This window comes from Patagioenas fasciata, chromosome 1, assembly GCF_037038585.1.
Source record: "Patagioenas fasciata isolate bPatFas1 chromosome 1, bPatFas1.hap1, whole genome shotgun sequence".
Classification (NCBI taxonomy): domain Eukaryota; kingdom Metazoa; phylum Chordata; class Aves; order Columbiformes; family Columbidae; genus Patagioenas; species Patagioenas fasciata.
In genome coordinates this window covers 107,318,202-107,333,320 of record NC_092520.1, presented here as the reverse complement: position 1 = coordinate 107,333,320, position 15,119 = coordinate 107,318,202, and the positions used below count along the sequence as shown (strand labels likewise).

General features: G+C 36.4%; 1 protein-coding gene across 7 annotated transcripts in view; it reads left to right on the top strand.

Moving 5' to 3' along the window:
- The window catches only part of CNKSR2 (connector enhancer of kinase suppressor of Ras 2), a 216,539-nt gene that overhangs the window by 89,421 nt on the left and 111,999 nt on the right, over positions 1-15,119 (top strand). For 4 of the 7 annotated variants that reach the window (XM_065858558.2, XM_065858549.2, XM_065858573.2 and 1 more), the window contains exons 7-8: positions 4,207-4,266; positions 8,837-8,905. The exons of 1 other annotated variant lie outside the window; for it this stretch is intronic. In XM_065858558.2, the coding sequence (XP_065714630.1) occupies positions 4,207-4,266; positions 8,837-8,905 (129 nt within the window). The remainder of the gene's footprint in view (positions 1-4,206; positions 4,267-8,836; positions 8,906-15,119) is intronic. 2 more of the 7 variants (XM_071812397.1, XM_071812401.1) reach the window with 1 other exon arrangement.

The following is a 15,119-nucleotide window of genomic DNA, read 5'->3' as shown; positions in this document are numbered from 1 at the left end:
TACCTTCCTATTGAGTGCTAAGTGCGTCCTTTTAAGAATTGATGGTGGAGCTTGGAGTTGTGAGGATCTTCTGCACATCAGGAGCACTTGGATGAATGCGAAGCTCAATAACTTCTGGACCTTCTTCCAGGATTTGTGCAAAGATGGAGATCGAAAAATGGATTATTGTCACCTTTCTTCTAGATTTTTGACCCACATGAGAGCTTTGTGCCAACTCTACTGATCACTAAATAAAATCTTCTTTAAAGATGGAAAGACTTCAAGTAGAGGGAAAAGGATAAGGATGGCTGCTAACTGGGAAGGGGTTTTTTTGGTCACCTAACATAAACAGAATATCAAACATGTCTCAAATTTAACATCTGAGAAGCTAGAGTAGATCGCGGGAGAAAAGGAAAAGGAGGAGAGAAGGAAATGAAAAGGTTGGAAAACAATGCAATTTCGCTAAACTCACATGGTAAATACAAGACGGAATTCAGAAAACGATTGGAGGTTTTACAACTTAAAATGCATTGGAGCCTTATCAGGATGTTTTAATCAGCACAAATATTTCCTCTGCTGTGTTTGACCTTTTTGTGGAAATGTAAGTATCAGTCAGAGGTAAATGTAAATTGCCAGTCTAATACTTTAATGCAGAAGGAAAAGATAATTGTGTTACAGGGTTTACAATGTCTTTTACATATTAAAACCAGTTAACACCTATGAATAGAACAGATTTAATGACTTGGCAAGCAGAAAATGTTGTTGGGGTGAGATATGGGGAAACCCTTGTGTACTGTGTAAAGCAATGTTATGGGTGGGTGGGTTTTGGTATTGCTTTTTTTCCTCCCTTTTTTATTTTTGCTTTTTGTTTTTTTCTTTCCTCTATCCTTGGTTTGTTGCTCAGGTGTAGTTATTGGACTGGCTACATACATGTGTTCTCCAATGGGCATTGCTGCAGGAAGAGATATGGCCTGCAGTAGTTGTGGATTGAAAAGGGAGTTGTCAGAGTAGAAAATTCTTCTAAATAGCTCTGAAATGGTTTAATGTGGCTAGCTTTGCAATCACCAGCATGCTCCCATGAGTAGTCACTTTTTTTTTTTTTATTTTTTGAGGACTTGGAAGTTGTTTTATCTGTATCATTAAGCAGAATTTAATTTTGTGTGTTTTTACACTATTGACATTCTAGAAAGAAACAAAATTGGCTAGCTTAGATAGTACCTTTTATCAGGAAACAGATTTAAAATATTGCTGGCTGAAAACAGTGATTGTATTTAGTAAAGAAACGTGATACTGTATTCATTTTGTTAGGAAAAAAAGGCAGGTAACCAAGTTATAGCTACCACTTTTCCTTGGGAACTTTTTCTTTAACAGTCCCTTTCTATTTTTTTGATATAGAACAGAATATCAGAGAACTGTTGCAAGGGGTAATCCTGAACTTCATTTTTTTCCTGTTCATATGGTCATTTAACCCTAGTCAGTTCAGGTACCCTAGTAAGATTTCAAGTAGCAGCTCTTCACCTGGCTTGCTAGATTTAGAACTGTAAAGGTGAACCCACCAGAACATGAGAGTGATTGTTCTGGGTTATTTCTTGCCTGCTGAAGCAAACACAAAATGAGCCTGTCGTGAAAAAGTACTCATGAAATACAGTCATAGATGCATCAGAGTGTGGCAGCTGGATAAAGGTGCACTGCTGGCTGCCTAGCTAGAAAGTATTTTCCAGGAATTCAGTGTGCTACTGTTCCTACTATTTCTCATGAGTTATTTGATGTGAAATATTGGAGGAGCTGGGAAACAATTATGAACAGGGTTCTGAGAACTGTTTGGGGTTAAAGAGGGATGTGTGACTTTGGGGGACTCCATTAAGATGATGTCACAGTGAAAGAGTAAAAGTTCGGTTACATGTGTGATAAAATGGAGCTAGTATCTTCTTCTCTTTTCCATCCATGACATTACCTTTGAGTATCTAAGATGTGTATCTGCCAGGTTGTTTCAGTACAAGTGAAGAGCACACACACTAATCTCACCTGTATTCTTGATCACTAAAAGTACCGTTCACATTGTGCAGCCACAAGGAGGCAGAGAGTGGAAACCTTGTAAATGTCTACAGTATTCTTATTTCAATTCCAGATCAAACAATAGGCCAGAAACAGTCACTTCTCTGTACTGTTTCCCATGTATCGTTCACTTAAAACGAGGCCTGGAGGAAAGTGAGTGAAACAGTACTCATCTTTCTGTTGCAAAATGTTACCTCTCCCCATTTAAAAACTGTTTTGTAAACAGAATTATGATGGCTCTTGCAAAATCAATAGCACTAGTATAACATTTATTAATTTTGCACACGTGGAATAAAAATATTTTTCTTTTCTTTTACAGCTTCCCTCTCTTTCCCAATGTGTGCAAAATGTTGATCTTAGCCTTTAAAGAAAATTCTGCAAAAATTCTTTCTCCTCTTTTGTTTCTTTGAAGTCTTTTAAATTTCTGGAAATACTAGATTGATGTGAATTGCACTCCACCATGATAGCATACTTGGATGACCTTACTATCCTTCAGAATAATGCTTTGCACAAAACTAAACATTGTGTGACCATTAAGTGTGAAGCTTTATCTTCTGCTTTCATCCAGACTTTTTAAGTTGAAAGCAGTAACTCACTGTCAATAAAAGCAAAGACGTGACTTTCTTCAGAAATTGCTCTGTGTGGGGACCTGATTCAGTTCCTGCCACCGTGAAATCACCACAATTTCAGTTCTTTTCATGTCACAGTGTGTATGGTTGGCCACTTAGATCCAGATCCTGAGAGGGTATTAGGCCCTGGTTTTTATTGTTTTGGGGTAGCTACAAGTACCAAATAATGAGTGTGTCTCAGTCTCTTATGTGGCTCATTATCCTGTCTGTAAAATGTGGGTATATTAGTGTTTCCCTACCTCACAGGGGTGTTGTGAGGATAAATGTGTAGGAAATTGCCGTTCTATATCTGCAATAACTGAAGTAAGGAGGAAATTAAGTGCATAGAACCAATGAATGGAGAAATTACTGAAGGTGCATAGAGGACTTGGAAGTAGAAGAATAATGCTAGAGGCTTCCTATCTGTGTAGTAACAAGCAGGTTCTTGCTTTGTTCTCTTCTAGCTGTGCCAGCCCAACACAACAAATGGATTTGATGTCATTACTGCTACATATCGCGCAGAGCAAAATAGGAGTTTAGTTTTGAGCCCCCTCTCCGGAGAAACTTGTAAAGTCCTTTTTTTTTTTTTTCCAGTGTGGATATCTTCTACTTTGTTAAGTGGGGGTTACTACTTTGTTCCCATGACCAAAATGTCTGTGACCTCTAGTCCCAGATTGGGTTAGTCCAACCTGATATGTCTTCTTTGCCTCTTTACCATACTTAATCACTAGTGAGTACATCCTGTTCCTCAGGGTTATGGAAATAATGTTAATGTGAAACATTTGGGGGAAAGCAGACTCCTCAGAAGTTGTTGAATGATCAGTGTATGCCAATTATTTTTCCTTCTCTCACTGTCTTAGTGGATACTGTTAAAATGTTTGAATCATCAATAGATGAAAAGTCTGACACTGTCTCAGACTACTCATGCAGGAACTTCTGTCTATTCACAAGCCATCCCTCATTTCCCACATATTTTTGAAAGAAGCGGGATAGCTAACAAAGTTGATGTTTACATTTCCATCATTGAGTTTTATAGCTGACTTTTTCACTGAGATGAGTAAGTCTGTCAGAAAGTCTTAGAGCCATTTTGCAGGCACACTTCAGAGCATTGGTTATCAGTTTGAAAGTTATGTTTGCAGCATTGCCTACCAGAGATTCCAGATCTTTTAAAGTCTTCTGTGGCTTCCAAAGCAAAATGGAAGTATCGATCATCCTAAGGCAGTTTGTAATTCTGTTTCTTTTTGATATCAGGTGTTGTTATATTTGTACTCAAAGGAGTATATTAAAAAAAACTGGGGAGTTTTTATGCAGATGACTGCAGTAAAAGTTTTAGTTTGCTATTTTTTACTAGGGCCAGAATCAATTGGGCTGTTGTTTTCTAAGTGTATCAGAAAGCACTTTCCTATGCAGAGATGAATTCCTCGTGGCATGTATTAAAAGTCCAAAAATCTTGAAAAAAGAAAGAAAAAAAGAACTTTTCTTTTTGAGATATGCAAGTTATATTTGGATGGTGATGGTTTGTGAAACACTTTAAAAATTCTTTCCCATAATGTCTTTTTCTTAGGGTATGTACATTAAATCAACATATGATGGTCTCCATGTAATTACTGGAACAACAGAAAATGTAAGTATTGTTAATACTGTATATTCAGGCCTGGAAACCTTTTTGACCTTACCTGTGGTTTATGCTTTCCCTTTGCTATAGACTACATTTTGCTTGCAAATTGTGCTAGTTGGCTGTTGAAGATCAATAGCATGTTGGGCAGCAGAAACGCTTGTGCTTGTTTACCCCAGAACTGAAGGAATTGTTCCCAGTTGAGGACCAGGGGAATCAGTTTTGATTTGTTCTTGATCCAGATAGGAAGTAGCTGTCTTGGAGTTACCTTGCTTTGTGAATAGAAGATAAATGTCTTTATTATGTATCGGCTGATATGCTGGAGTTTGCTGCAGTATTAGACAAACAGCTTTTATATTTTCCATCTATCAAGCTTTATTTGGTAATAAATAAATGCATGGAAATGAGGTCATCTCTTAATGATGACAAATAACTATGTATTTCTGCATGAACTTCTGAATAATGCCTATAGAAAGGAACACTTATTACCAGTGTACTAATTCTCAAGGAAGGTATTAAACAGCAAGCAAAACATGATAGACTGCTTTTCAACTGCCTTTGAAATACAACCTCTTTTCCTGGTACACCATGGTTAGACAACTGGCTGTCTGTGAGGAAATGAGCAAAATTATCATTTTGGGGGAAAGAGCTTCTATCCATAATCTTGAATGAACATGGAACAAGACACTAAGCAACACTGAACTGTTCCATAATAGTTAAGGCAATTCCTTTCAAAGATTTTGGTGGCATTTTCTTAAAATGAAGCTGTCAGAAATGTTTGTTTTATCCTGCTACTGTGTCATACTGTGGGAAGTGCAACCTACCTACATGGTATTTATAGCTACTGCCTCTGATCTGCAGTGAGGTTCTGTTAACATCTCAATAAAATAGGAATGTTCATCCCTTCATACGAACTACAATCCGATAGCCTTTCTTCTTTCTTTTTTCTTCTGCTGTGGGCAGAATATCCATGGGTCATACCTGGCAGATAATATCTGTTGTAGAACTTCTGTGAATGCCACCTGTCTCAGAATAAGGAAAACATAAGGAACTTCAACCTTGAAATCAAAATTCTAGGGAGTCAGACCTACAGCTGCAGATATCACCAGTGAAATTAGCAAAACTGAACAAAAGCAACAGAGCCATAGCTGAGCTTAATCTAGAAAACATGAAAGAGAATGGCTTTTACAGTTGAATTTCTCTCAGATTAAAAAGAACCATTTCTCTCCATGACTTACTAATATTGGATTTAATTTCCCAAGGGCAAAGATAAAAATAAAATCTTAATGCATTCCCTCAAAACTCTTATCTTTTGTGATTCATGAGTATAATTGAAAGCCACATCAAGAAGCTTCAGTCGTGATGATTTTTCTGCTTTCGTTACTGACTGTTTCACTCACTGTAACATCCAGGAGGTACTCACAGCAGGCCAAGAAACTGCAGTCTGCTATCTGGGGAAAAACCTGTTAAAGCATTTATGAAAACAAGTAATGCCTTAAAAAAAGTGTCTCCTGCTTTTATAAACACAGTTGCTAGCAGCTTCCTTTAACCAAAAAAAATTTATTCTAATAGATAGGAGGAGAGACATGATGTTGATATGTTTACTATCACAATGCAATTTAACTTCAAGGAAACAGTAAGGAATCAAATTCTCTTCCTTTTGAACAAAATTTTGTGACCTTTTTCTTTCCAATTCTGCTCCTCCAAGTGAGACATTGGCAGACTTGTTGTCTGACACTTCCCTGAAGGATCACAAAGAAGCACTTGTGTTTTTAATAAATACAGTAGCATGGCAGTGTTAGCCACATTAACATGACAAAGTAGTTTTTGTAACCACAGTTCTGCTTTTTCTGTTTGCCATTTGAGCTATTTGATGTCCAGCTACAAAGCCCATTAGAGTTTGGCACTTGCTGTACAGCATGAGGCATCATCTCTCCCAGCATATCAGCCCTGCAGTTCAAAGCAGCTGAACTCTGAAACCTGAACTGTGAGAGAGCAGCATTCCTCACAGGTCACTGCCCCATAAGAGCTTCTCTCTGGTGGTCCTGTAGCATTAGAGCAAGCTGAGCTTTCTGGTTCACATCTTCTCCTTTTTGTTTGGAAGTAACAATTCTAAAGGGTGCATTGGTCCAGCAAGAGATTACAGCTTTCTTGTTGAGTAGCCCTTTCAGACTGTGTTGGAGAGATTATTTTAATTCACAAAACAAACATATTATTCAAATAAGTCCATTTCATAATTTGGTTTTCCAAGATAAAAGAGCATTTTATAAAGTAATAGTATGCAATATATCTCCAGCATGAGTATAACTTCCAAGGGGATGCTCCTAGTGTCTCCACTTACTGTGCACTGGTTGTGTTTGCAGGGTGCCCTTAGATCTCAGGGAAGGGAGGCATTTCAGAAGAAATAACACCAAAATCTCCACTCTGGGCATGCAACCAATGTGCTCCAGGGGATATAAGCTGGTCTTTCAGACAGCATGGTATAGTGGGAGATTGGGCCAAAGACAACATTTAGCCTGAAGTACAAAATTAAATCTGTATGGTATCGATGTGTGAACCTCAGTGACAGGTACTTCTATCTGTTGTTCAAGGCTCTGTTGAGCCAAATTACCAGCTACTGAAGACACAGTTGTGACGTGACACACTTTGTTCCTCCTAGTAGGACTTCATGAATGGATCTTTTACTTAATGATCAGCATATGCATCTGAAAAAAAAGAAGTAGCTTGTCAATTTTCCTCTGTTTTCCTGAAATAGTGATCATAAAGGATACCATTTCTTTACAGCAAGGTCTGTACACTTTTCTTGGGAGGAAAAAGTGATAAGGAACTAGAGTTGCAACTAGAATTGTAAACTGTTTTTTTAACCTCACCTTGTAGTGTATTTGAGGCATAATTGCAATGATTTTTTTTCTTTTTTTTTTTAAAGTAGACTTTTCCAATTTGAAGATTCTCAGATCATATTTTACTGGCTAGGCAAACTGCTACGCAAAATAGCTGTTTTGTCAAGATTGAAGCTGCTAGTGCTGAAGTCAATGCAAGAGGAAGTTTGTATTGTAATGAAGTCCTGTAGAGGTCAAGGGTAACGAAATATTTACATTTTGAAAGTCTTAGGTGTAACTACATCTGAACTAAAATAACAGTATTACATATGAGAATTATAACTGTTGTTGGAGGTATGAATAAGTGTGAATAGTGAAATGGCAGGCACAAGATAGATAATTAGGACATAATCACCCGTGTTAAAAGTTTTCCCCAAGTCACTCAACCAACACCTTTGATGCTGAGCTAGTGCCGAAAAGTCAAGGCTGCTGTTCTTTATGAATGTAAAATTACACTTCTACCAGCTCAACTTGATTTAGGATATTCTAAGCAATGTCTTCTAGGACCAAGTGATGAGCCAACCTTACTTCAGCCTCGTGTTTCTCTCGGATATCTTCCATTTAAACACTGTCCTTAACGTAGGCCATGAATTACATGCAGTTGTACTAGGAAGTCATGGCATAGCTATGGGACATGTATTTTGGATGGAGATGTGGTACATAGGTTATTACAAACAGTCCACGTTTCAGACCTGAGGAGTATTCTCTAGACAACCTGTTATATCAGCTGAAAATGAATTTAATTTTGTTCGTTTCTGTAAAATTTATAGCGGCTTTTTGGAAACTTATCCCTGAACAACTTGATTTTTTTCAAACTGTCAGTCTCACCTTCTACATTTAAGTTGATTAAGAGCCTTCATAGGCTGGCAACCACACTACTGAGGGAAAAATAAAAGTATTGACAGTTATTTGCCTCTAAAAATGGGTGTGTTTCCCTCAGAAAACACTTGGTCTGCTGTAAATATAGAAGACAGAAGAAGGGAAATTTTGGGGAGGATGTTACTATATGGGGGAGGGTTGGGGTTTTTTGTTTGGAGTTTTTGTTGTTGAGGGGTTTATTTGTGAATTGTTTGTTTGTTTGGGTTGTTTGAGGCAAAAGCAACAAGCAAAATTTTTTTGAAAGTGTGGTCTTCATAGGATTTTGATGCTGGTTGCATTTCTTTTGGCTAACACTGACCCAGAAGCTAAGTTACCATGTAACTTATATGACCTCCCTAGCTGGTACCTAACCTAATTTTCTCTCTTTGTATATCCTTTGAAGAACAAAAATTTATTGAGGCTGTCTGCAATATTGTAGAATAAAAAGCCAATGTTGTGAAATTTGTTTATGAGCATTGCCAATTAGTCTTGGTAGGTTCAAAATGCAGCCAAAGGTTGGCTTTCAAGGCTTAAGGGATGTCAGGCACATTAAAGCACTCTTGGCAGAATGAAATTAAAAAGAAATCCTTAGGACTTGGTTACCCTTTAATAACAAAGTATTCATACCTTTCTTAACATTTGATTGTATTGTGTATAATAGTACAGATTATTTTTCTCCAACAACAATGAACTGATTTATTAAATATTTCTTTAATTCTTAATTTCATAGTAGAATGTCATTATCAAACCTGATTTACATAGCTTAGCAATCATACTGCTGAAACAGAGATGATGACCAGTAAGAACTGTATTCTTTATCATCTCTTTTATTTTAAATTCAGTCACCTGCAGATCGGTGCAAGAAAATCCATGCTGGGGATGAAGTCATTCAAGTTAACCACCAAACTGTGGTATGTATAATTATGTTCTGTGTCAATTGGAGATAGAGGTGTTATGGCACATCAGCGTGTGTAGAGATGTGTAGAAGAATGTATTCTTATAAATCATTATTTATTCTAACATCTAAAATTTCCTTTTCTCTTCTGAAACCACATAGTTCTTAAGTCCTGATTCTCTGAGTATCATGGAAGTATGAAGTTAGGCTAAATAGCTGTTGCTTGGGCGATATGTTAGGGTGTTTTCTGCTTACTCGTGCTCTATAAATAGTTTGTTTCAGTGTAATAGAAGGTTTGGGTTGAAGGGATGCAGGGAGTTGGAAATGTTGTGCCCTTGTTGGTTTAAGAGCAAGATTACTTCCTGGAAGCTGGAAAACTTACAACTTTGCCAACCTACTGGAATGTGTAGAACATGAGTTTCAAGAACAAAAGCATGTGAGGTTCCCATAGTGTGTCTAGTGAACAGTGTCTAGTTCCCATGGTGTGTCTAGTGTTTAGTTTAACTTAAATGCAGTTTTTTAAACTTGGAAAGGTAAGATGAAACAAATCTTTCAGATAGGCAAGAAAAGGAATACCATACAAATTGCTCTTTGTGTGAACAGGTGCATGTTAGTTCCTGGTGATTTTATATAGGAATGGTGAACTGTTAAAATTATTTTTTCTAAGGTAAGGCTTGGTAGCAGAAAAGAGCATACTGTCAGTATAGAAAGCAACTATTCTTTTTCCAAAGTACAAGGTTTCTTGAAAGTAGTGAAAGTCAATACATGGTATTAACTACATATGTCCTTGCAAGGAACTGACCAAGAAATATCCTAGATTGCTATTATTAATAGAGAAGTCATTTGTTTAAAGTGCGTTTTGTCATTCGCCGTGGGATTCCACTTCTAGCTTTAGGCCGTTGTACATCTTGTCAGCTCCTCTGCACAAATTAGTGTAGTATTTCAGTATACTCCTAGCTAAGTTTGGTATCAAATATACTGTACATGTGTGGAACTTGGCGATAAGAAGCTACCTTTTGAGCTATGCAATGTAATTTGATAAATCTAAGCAGATCAGGGTGAATTTTAATGCTTTATTTGGGCATATAGTTTCTTCATGAGTATTGTATCACATTGTTACTTACAGGTACAGTTGATGAGCAGCTTCTTTATTTTTCTGCACTAAGAAAGCTTATGACATCCATTTAATGTGAAAAACATTTTAAAACATTATTATTTTGGCTATCAAAATGTATACACATCTGAAGAAGCACATCAGCAAGCATTCAGTCCTTTTGCTAACTAGTCTTTCCAACAAATTCTGATCTTACTATATAGCAAAGTTGCCTTGTCAACTTGAAGATTTCCAACCAACTGGATATTTATTCTAGTTTTCTTGGCACATCCACACTGCATTTATTTGATGGAAAGATCATATTCTTACTCCTAACACTAATAATAAGAGCGTTTGGACAAGAGTTAAAATTAGCTTTCTTAACCAGTTGAATGGAATGTTGAATGTAGGATTTGGGTGTTTTGATTTTTGCATCAGTGAAGCTAGGTATTTTGAGATGTACAGAAAGAAGAGTTGATTGTCATTCTAGGAAAAAGGATGATAGGGAGCTAAGACAAGCTTAATTTAATTTTTCAGCAGTAACATTTGGTGTAGAGGATATGTACAGTAATAGACTAAATCACACATTTACATATGCTCTTGCTTTGTTGTATCAACAAGTAAAATAACTGGCATAATTTATTTTGTATACAAGTAACTTCCCTGTGTTTTGACATCATTTTTCCACAGTGACAGTCAGCTAGCATTCACTTAGAAATGTGATAACACCTCCCATGTTACCTTTACAAAGGTTCACTTCGTTCACTTTCTGCTTTATAGAGCTCAAATAGTCTATCTTTTCTATAGATATTGCTGCATTTTAAGAATATTTTTATTTCTTTTGGCAAGAGTCTTAAGTCAATAATTTTGTATTCTGGCCCCTGTCATAACGAATTTACTGTGCGGTTCTAGGAATCTTATTTTTCTGGGGAGAAGATGTATCCTTCTTTCCAGTTATTCTTACTTTGGAGATACATAATTCTGAAGATGCTACATATTGTCTTCTCTGTTTATTGATTTTTTTCACACTTCATATACTGCTCACTAGCTTAAAGTAAGGTTTTTCAACATGGTCCTTGTAACTTGTCATACATTGTCACTCATATTGAAGATAGAAATAACTATGACTAAATTTTTCAAAGATCTAATTCTAAAGCTATAAGAAAGTATTGTTCACATGTAACTGTTTTTTAGGTCATGTCCTGTGACTGGAGAAACAAAATTAAAAAAAAAAAAATCTAACTTCAAATTTATTATAGATTTTTAAAAAATTCTCTGTTTTCTTCAGTTACTTTACTGTATTCTGTTTTTCAAAGTGAATTTAAAGCCTGGCTTTTAGTACTTTATTTTTCAAAGAATTAATATAAATACGGGGAAGATAAATTACACACAATTCTTTTAAAATCCAACTTGTTAGCTAAGACTTTTTACAAGAATCACATGTTAATAAGCACAAAAAGGCTGTTCTTTCAGAAAGCCCACTGGCTTTCAAATTAGCGGCATGACGAAGTAGGAGAATAGTGAAGTGACTTCTATTAATTTTTATTGTACATGTCCTAATACTGGGTGTCAAGTGGTTTTAAATTCTCTATTGACGTCCTCTGTTTGCTTGTAGAGATGCTTAATCTTCACAGTATTTATCTGGCAGTGAAATCAAAGGATTTCAAGTGATTACCCTGATCTTTCACTATGTTGATAGAAAACATGCATAACAGGATGTATTCCTCTTGTTGCTGGCAGGATGTCTGGAATGTAAATACCTTCTGAATTTTTAAAATAAGACTAAGCCTAAAGTCAGTGAAAAGTTAATGTTCAGAAAACTGTCCTTAAATTGTGTTTTATTGAGTTTAGATAGCTATGTTAATCTTCTGTATCAGTTTTGCTTTAGAGAATAGAATTTTTTTTAGTTAGCTCTGTAACTAAGACATATGATTCCCGCATTAAAATTCAACGGATGTAGACACTGTCTTCCCTTAAACTTCCCTGTAAATTCCATCCTTAATCTTCTCTAAAAGCCTGCCTGTATAAAATATTTCCAATGTAAACAAAAAAAAAAAAAGAGAAAGAAAAGTCATTCAGGCAATTCAGAATTTGCACTGTACTGCCGTACTCATGTTTCTGCCCATATATAATTCAAGAGTGTATTTTGCCTCAAGATAGTTCTCCTTTTAACCAACTGAAAGTGCAGGAAACAATATTATTGCTTACATGAATTATTACTGTTCACAGTATTTTCTCTGTTTGCATCAGTGATAAAGCGGTAGAGAAAATACTCCAAGCAGAAAACAGGGAGGTATAGGCTCAGGATAGTGTAGGATCCTTGAATAACAGATTCTTCTTGTGTAATTTCCTGTGCATAGTTTCTATATTTTAGAGGCATTCTTGACACATTTTGTATTCTTCTAATACAAGTATGACATGACTTATGGACTTAATACAAATACGATATGACATGTGATAGACATGGATTCCCAAAATCTGTGGTCGTTACCTAAAACTCATCAGAACATATGTAGACATAGGTGAAGGAAAAATGTTCAATTTGGCAAAATAGGCTATTATGGTCTGTTATCAGGCTACTTCATGTAAAGCTGGTACTTTTAATATCTTTAATACCTATAAGTTACCATTGAAATTGTTTTTTTCAAAATCATGTAGTAGATAACACTTAGTTTTATATGCCATGTTCCTTACTGTGGAAAATACTATGGACTCTTCTGGGCCAAGCCATGTCCACAGAAGTGAGTTGCTAGAATTCTTTTTGTATTTACAGTATGAGAACTCTGAGGAGATTTTGCTAAAATTGCTCTGAAACATGACGGATACATTAACAAGACCATACCTTGCTTTTCTGCCAAAGTAAACACTTAAGAAGGGTATGATACCTTTCTAGACCCTTACTGTAGCTTAATGTTTACTTAGAAAAAGTAAGGAACAGGTTTTAAGGTTCACTGTACAATTAGTGACAGGAGTTCCACTTCAATAGAACCTCTCAGGGTTTTTGGGGAGCTGGCAAATTCCAGCTGATAGGAAATGCTCAACTTGGGGTGCATATGAATCTCTGGAGTTTATGCTTCCAAATTGGAGTTTGCTGTAGATGTTTTCTTATTTTGTGAAAACCAAAACAAACTACCTCTTAGTAAAAAAAAAAAAAACACATTGAAAATATTTCTGCTTATTTAGCTTTTCTGCACTGTTTAGCAGGATTTGCTTCAGATCCAAGCTAGTTGGTTTTTTTTTTTTTTTTGAACAAAGATATTTCATTGAAGACCTTATTAATGTGGCTTTGAAGGAAATGGTATTTCTAAAGAGACTCACTGGGGAAGTGGGCTAGAAGAGTATATAAAGGAGGGGAGAGCAGTGTCAGTACAAGATTTTGACATCAGATATTTGACACTTTATACAACTTTGACTAACATCTTCCAAATGTCTTTCATTTAAAATAATATTTTTTCTCTTATAATGTTTGACTTGAACTACAAGACAGTGCAGCAAGATCATAAAAGTTCAAAAAAATATGTCTTGTGCTCAGCTTCCTTCTGTTGCTCTCACACATGTGCTTTTACAGAAGAGAGAGAGTAATAGCTCCCAAATAATGATCTCAATCTTTTCCAAATCCCTAGGCTTCTTCTGTTTATAATGGTTGGGTAAATGTTAACACGAATATTTGATTTTAAATGTGGGTGGGATTTACATCTAAAAGCTTTTTAGGTCTTTTCAGAAATGTTAGTGGAAGTCTTTATGGAAGTAACAGTTCTCTGCAGAACTCTGTCCTGAACTCTCTGTAGTTTGTCAGGAATATGAGGATCATACTTTAATTTTGGCAGATGTAGTCTGTCTTACAAATTCTCTCTCAGCATTTCAGTTTAATTCTTTCTTCACAGTTTCCATAAATATTGTGTAATGCTGATAAAGGAACTAAATGGTCATGATCCTCTCAAAAGGAAAAATCTTTGTGTCAATTTGCAATTCCCTTTGCAAGGATTTTATGTTGAGATTATATGGTGTTTTATATGATCTCTTTTCCACGTAGGTGTGCAAATACACACAGAAATATTTTATATCCCATATGTCAGGGAAGTGTTATATTGCAAAAATGAAATGTGTGAGGGAAGATGATCTTTTGTTTCCCCATGGTGAATGCAAATATTTTTACATGACTATAAATGAAAAAGAGAAACAACTTGACAAATTTAACAGATGCAGATGAATTATGTTGTGCTTTCCAAGAAATATTCTCCAGGGAGAAAGTATTCTCAGGTACTCTGAAGAGGAGGTAGGAGTCTTTTAATGAGTTAGGAAAGAGCAGATGTCTGTGCATGTGAGTAGATTTCATTTTAGTTTTCCAGAAATATTTTTTGAATGAAGTAAATGTTTGGGGAAATAAAACTAGTGGAGGTGATTGGCAACAGCTCCATGGCTAAAATGCCTCTGCTTAGAGAAATGCCCCACTTGGATTTGGAGTTTGAATGGGCAAGGACTCTCCTGCCATTTCTGCAGCACAAATTCTGAATGCTCTTGTCCATGGAATCTGTTTTCCATTGATCCCTGGGGCTTGTTTGGAGTTGATCTGTGAAACACACACCACTTTGATGAGCACGGACTCATTTTTATGTAAATAGCATGCTGTGTCAGTGTGGGCATTGACAAATCACATAACAAACAAGTCATTGTCTCATCTGTATTAGCTAGAGCCCCATAAGCTTGGCCAGCCCACGCTGCTTCATGTTTCTGCCAACATTTAAATAATTTCCCTTTGTTCATTCCACATGAAATTTGCACACTTAACTGCATACCTGTGTCACCAGTCAGTGGAATTTGTTTGCAGCAGAAAGCCACACTGTGCTGCCTCTCAGCTCTGCCTGTCTCTTAGATGGTGACAGAGCTTAACTATGTGAGTGCTTCTACCTTACTTTAAAGTCAACCTGCTTAGCTTAGCTGAAAGCTTTAAACCTGGCTGACTTTGCCCCAAACCGGACGGAAACACTTGCAAGGTCGCTCGTATGTCACAAGTGGTTGTAGAAGTTGCTCCTCACTTTCCTGGGCTTTGTGAGTGGCAGGTTTGGTCCTGTGGCCTGGGTGACAACATCTCACTTTGAGTGAGCTCTTTAATCTGTGCTCCAGAGGACCTGATCAG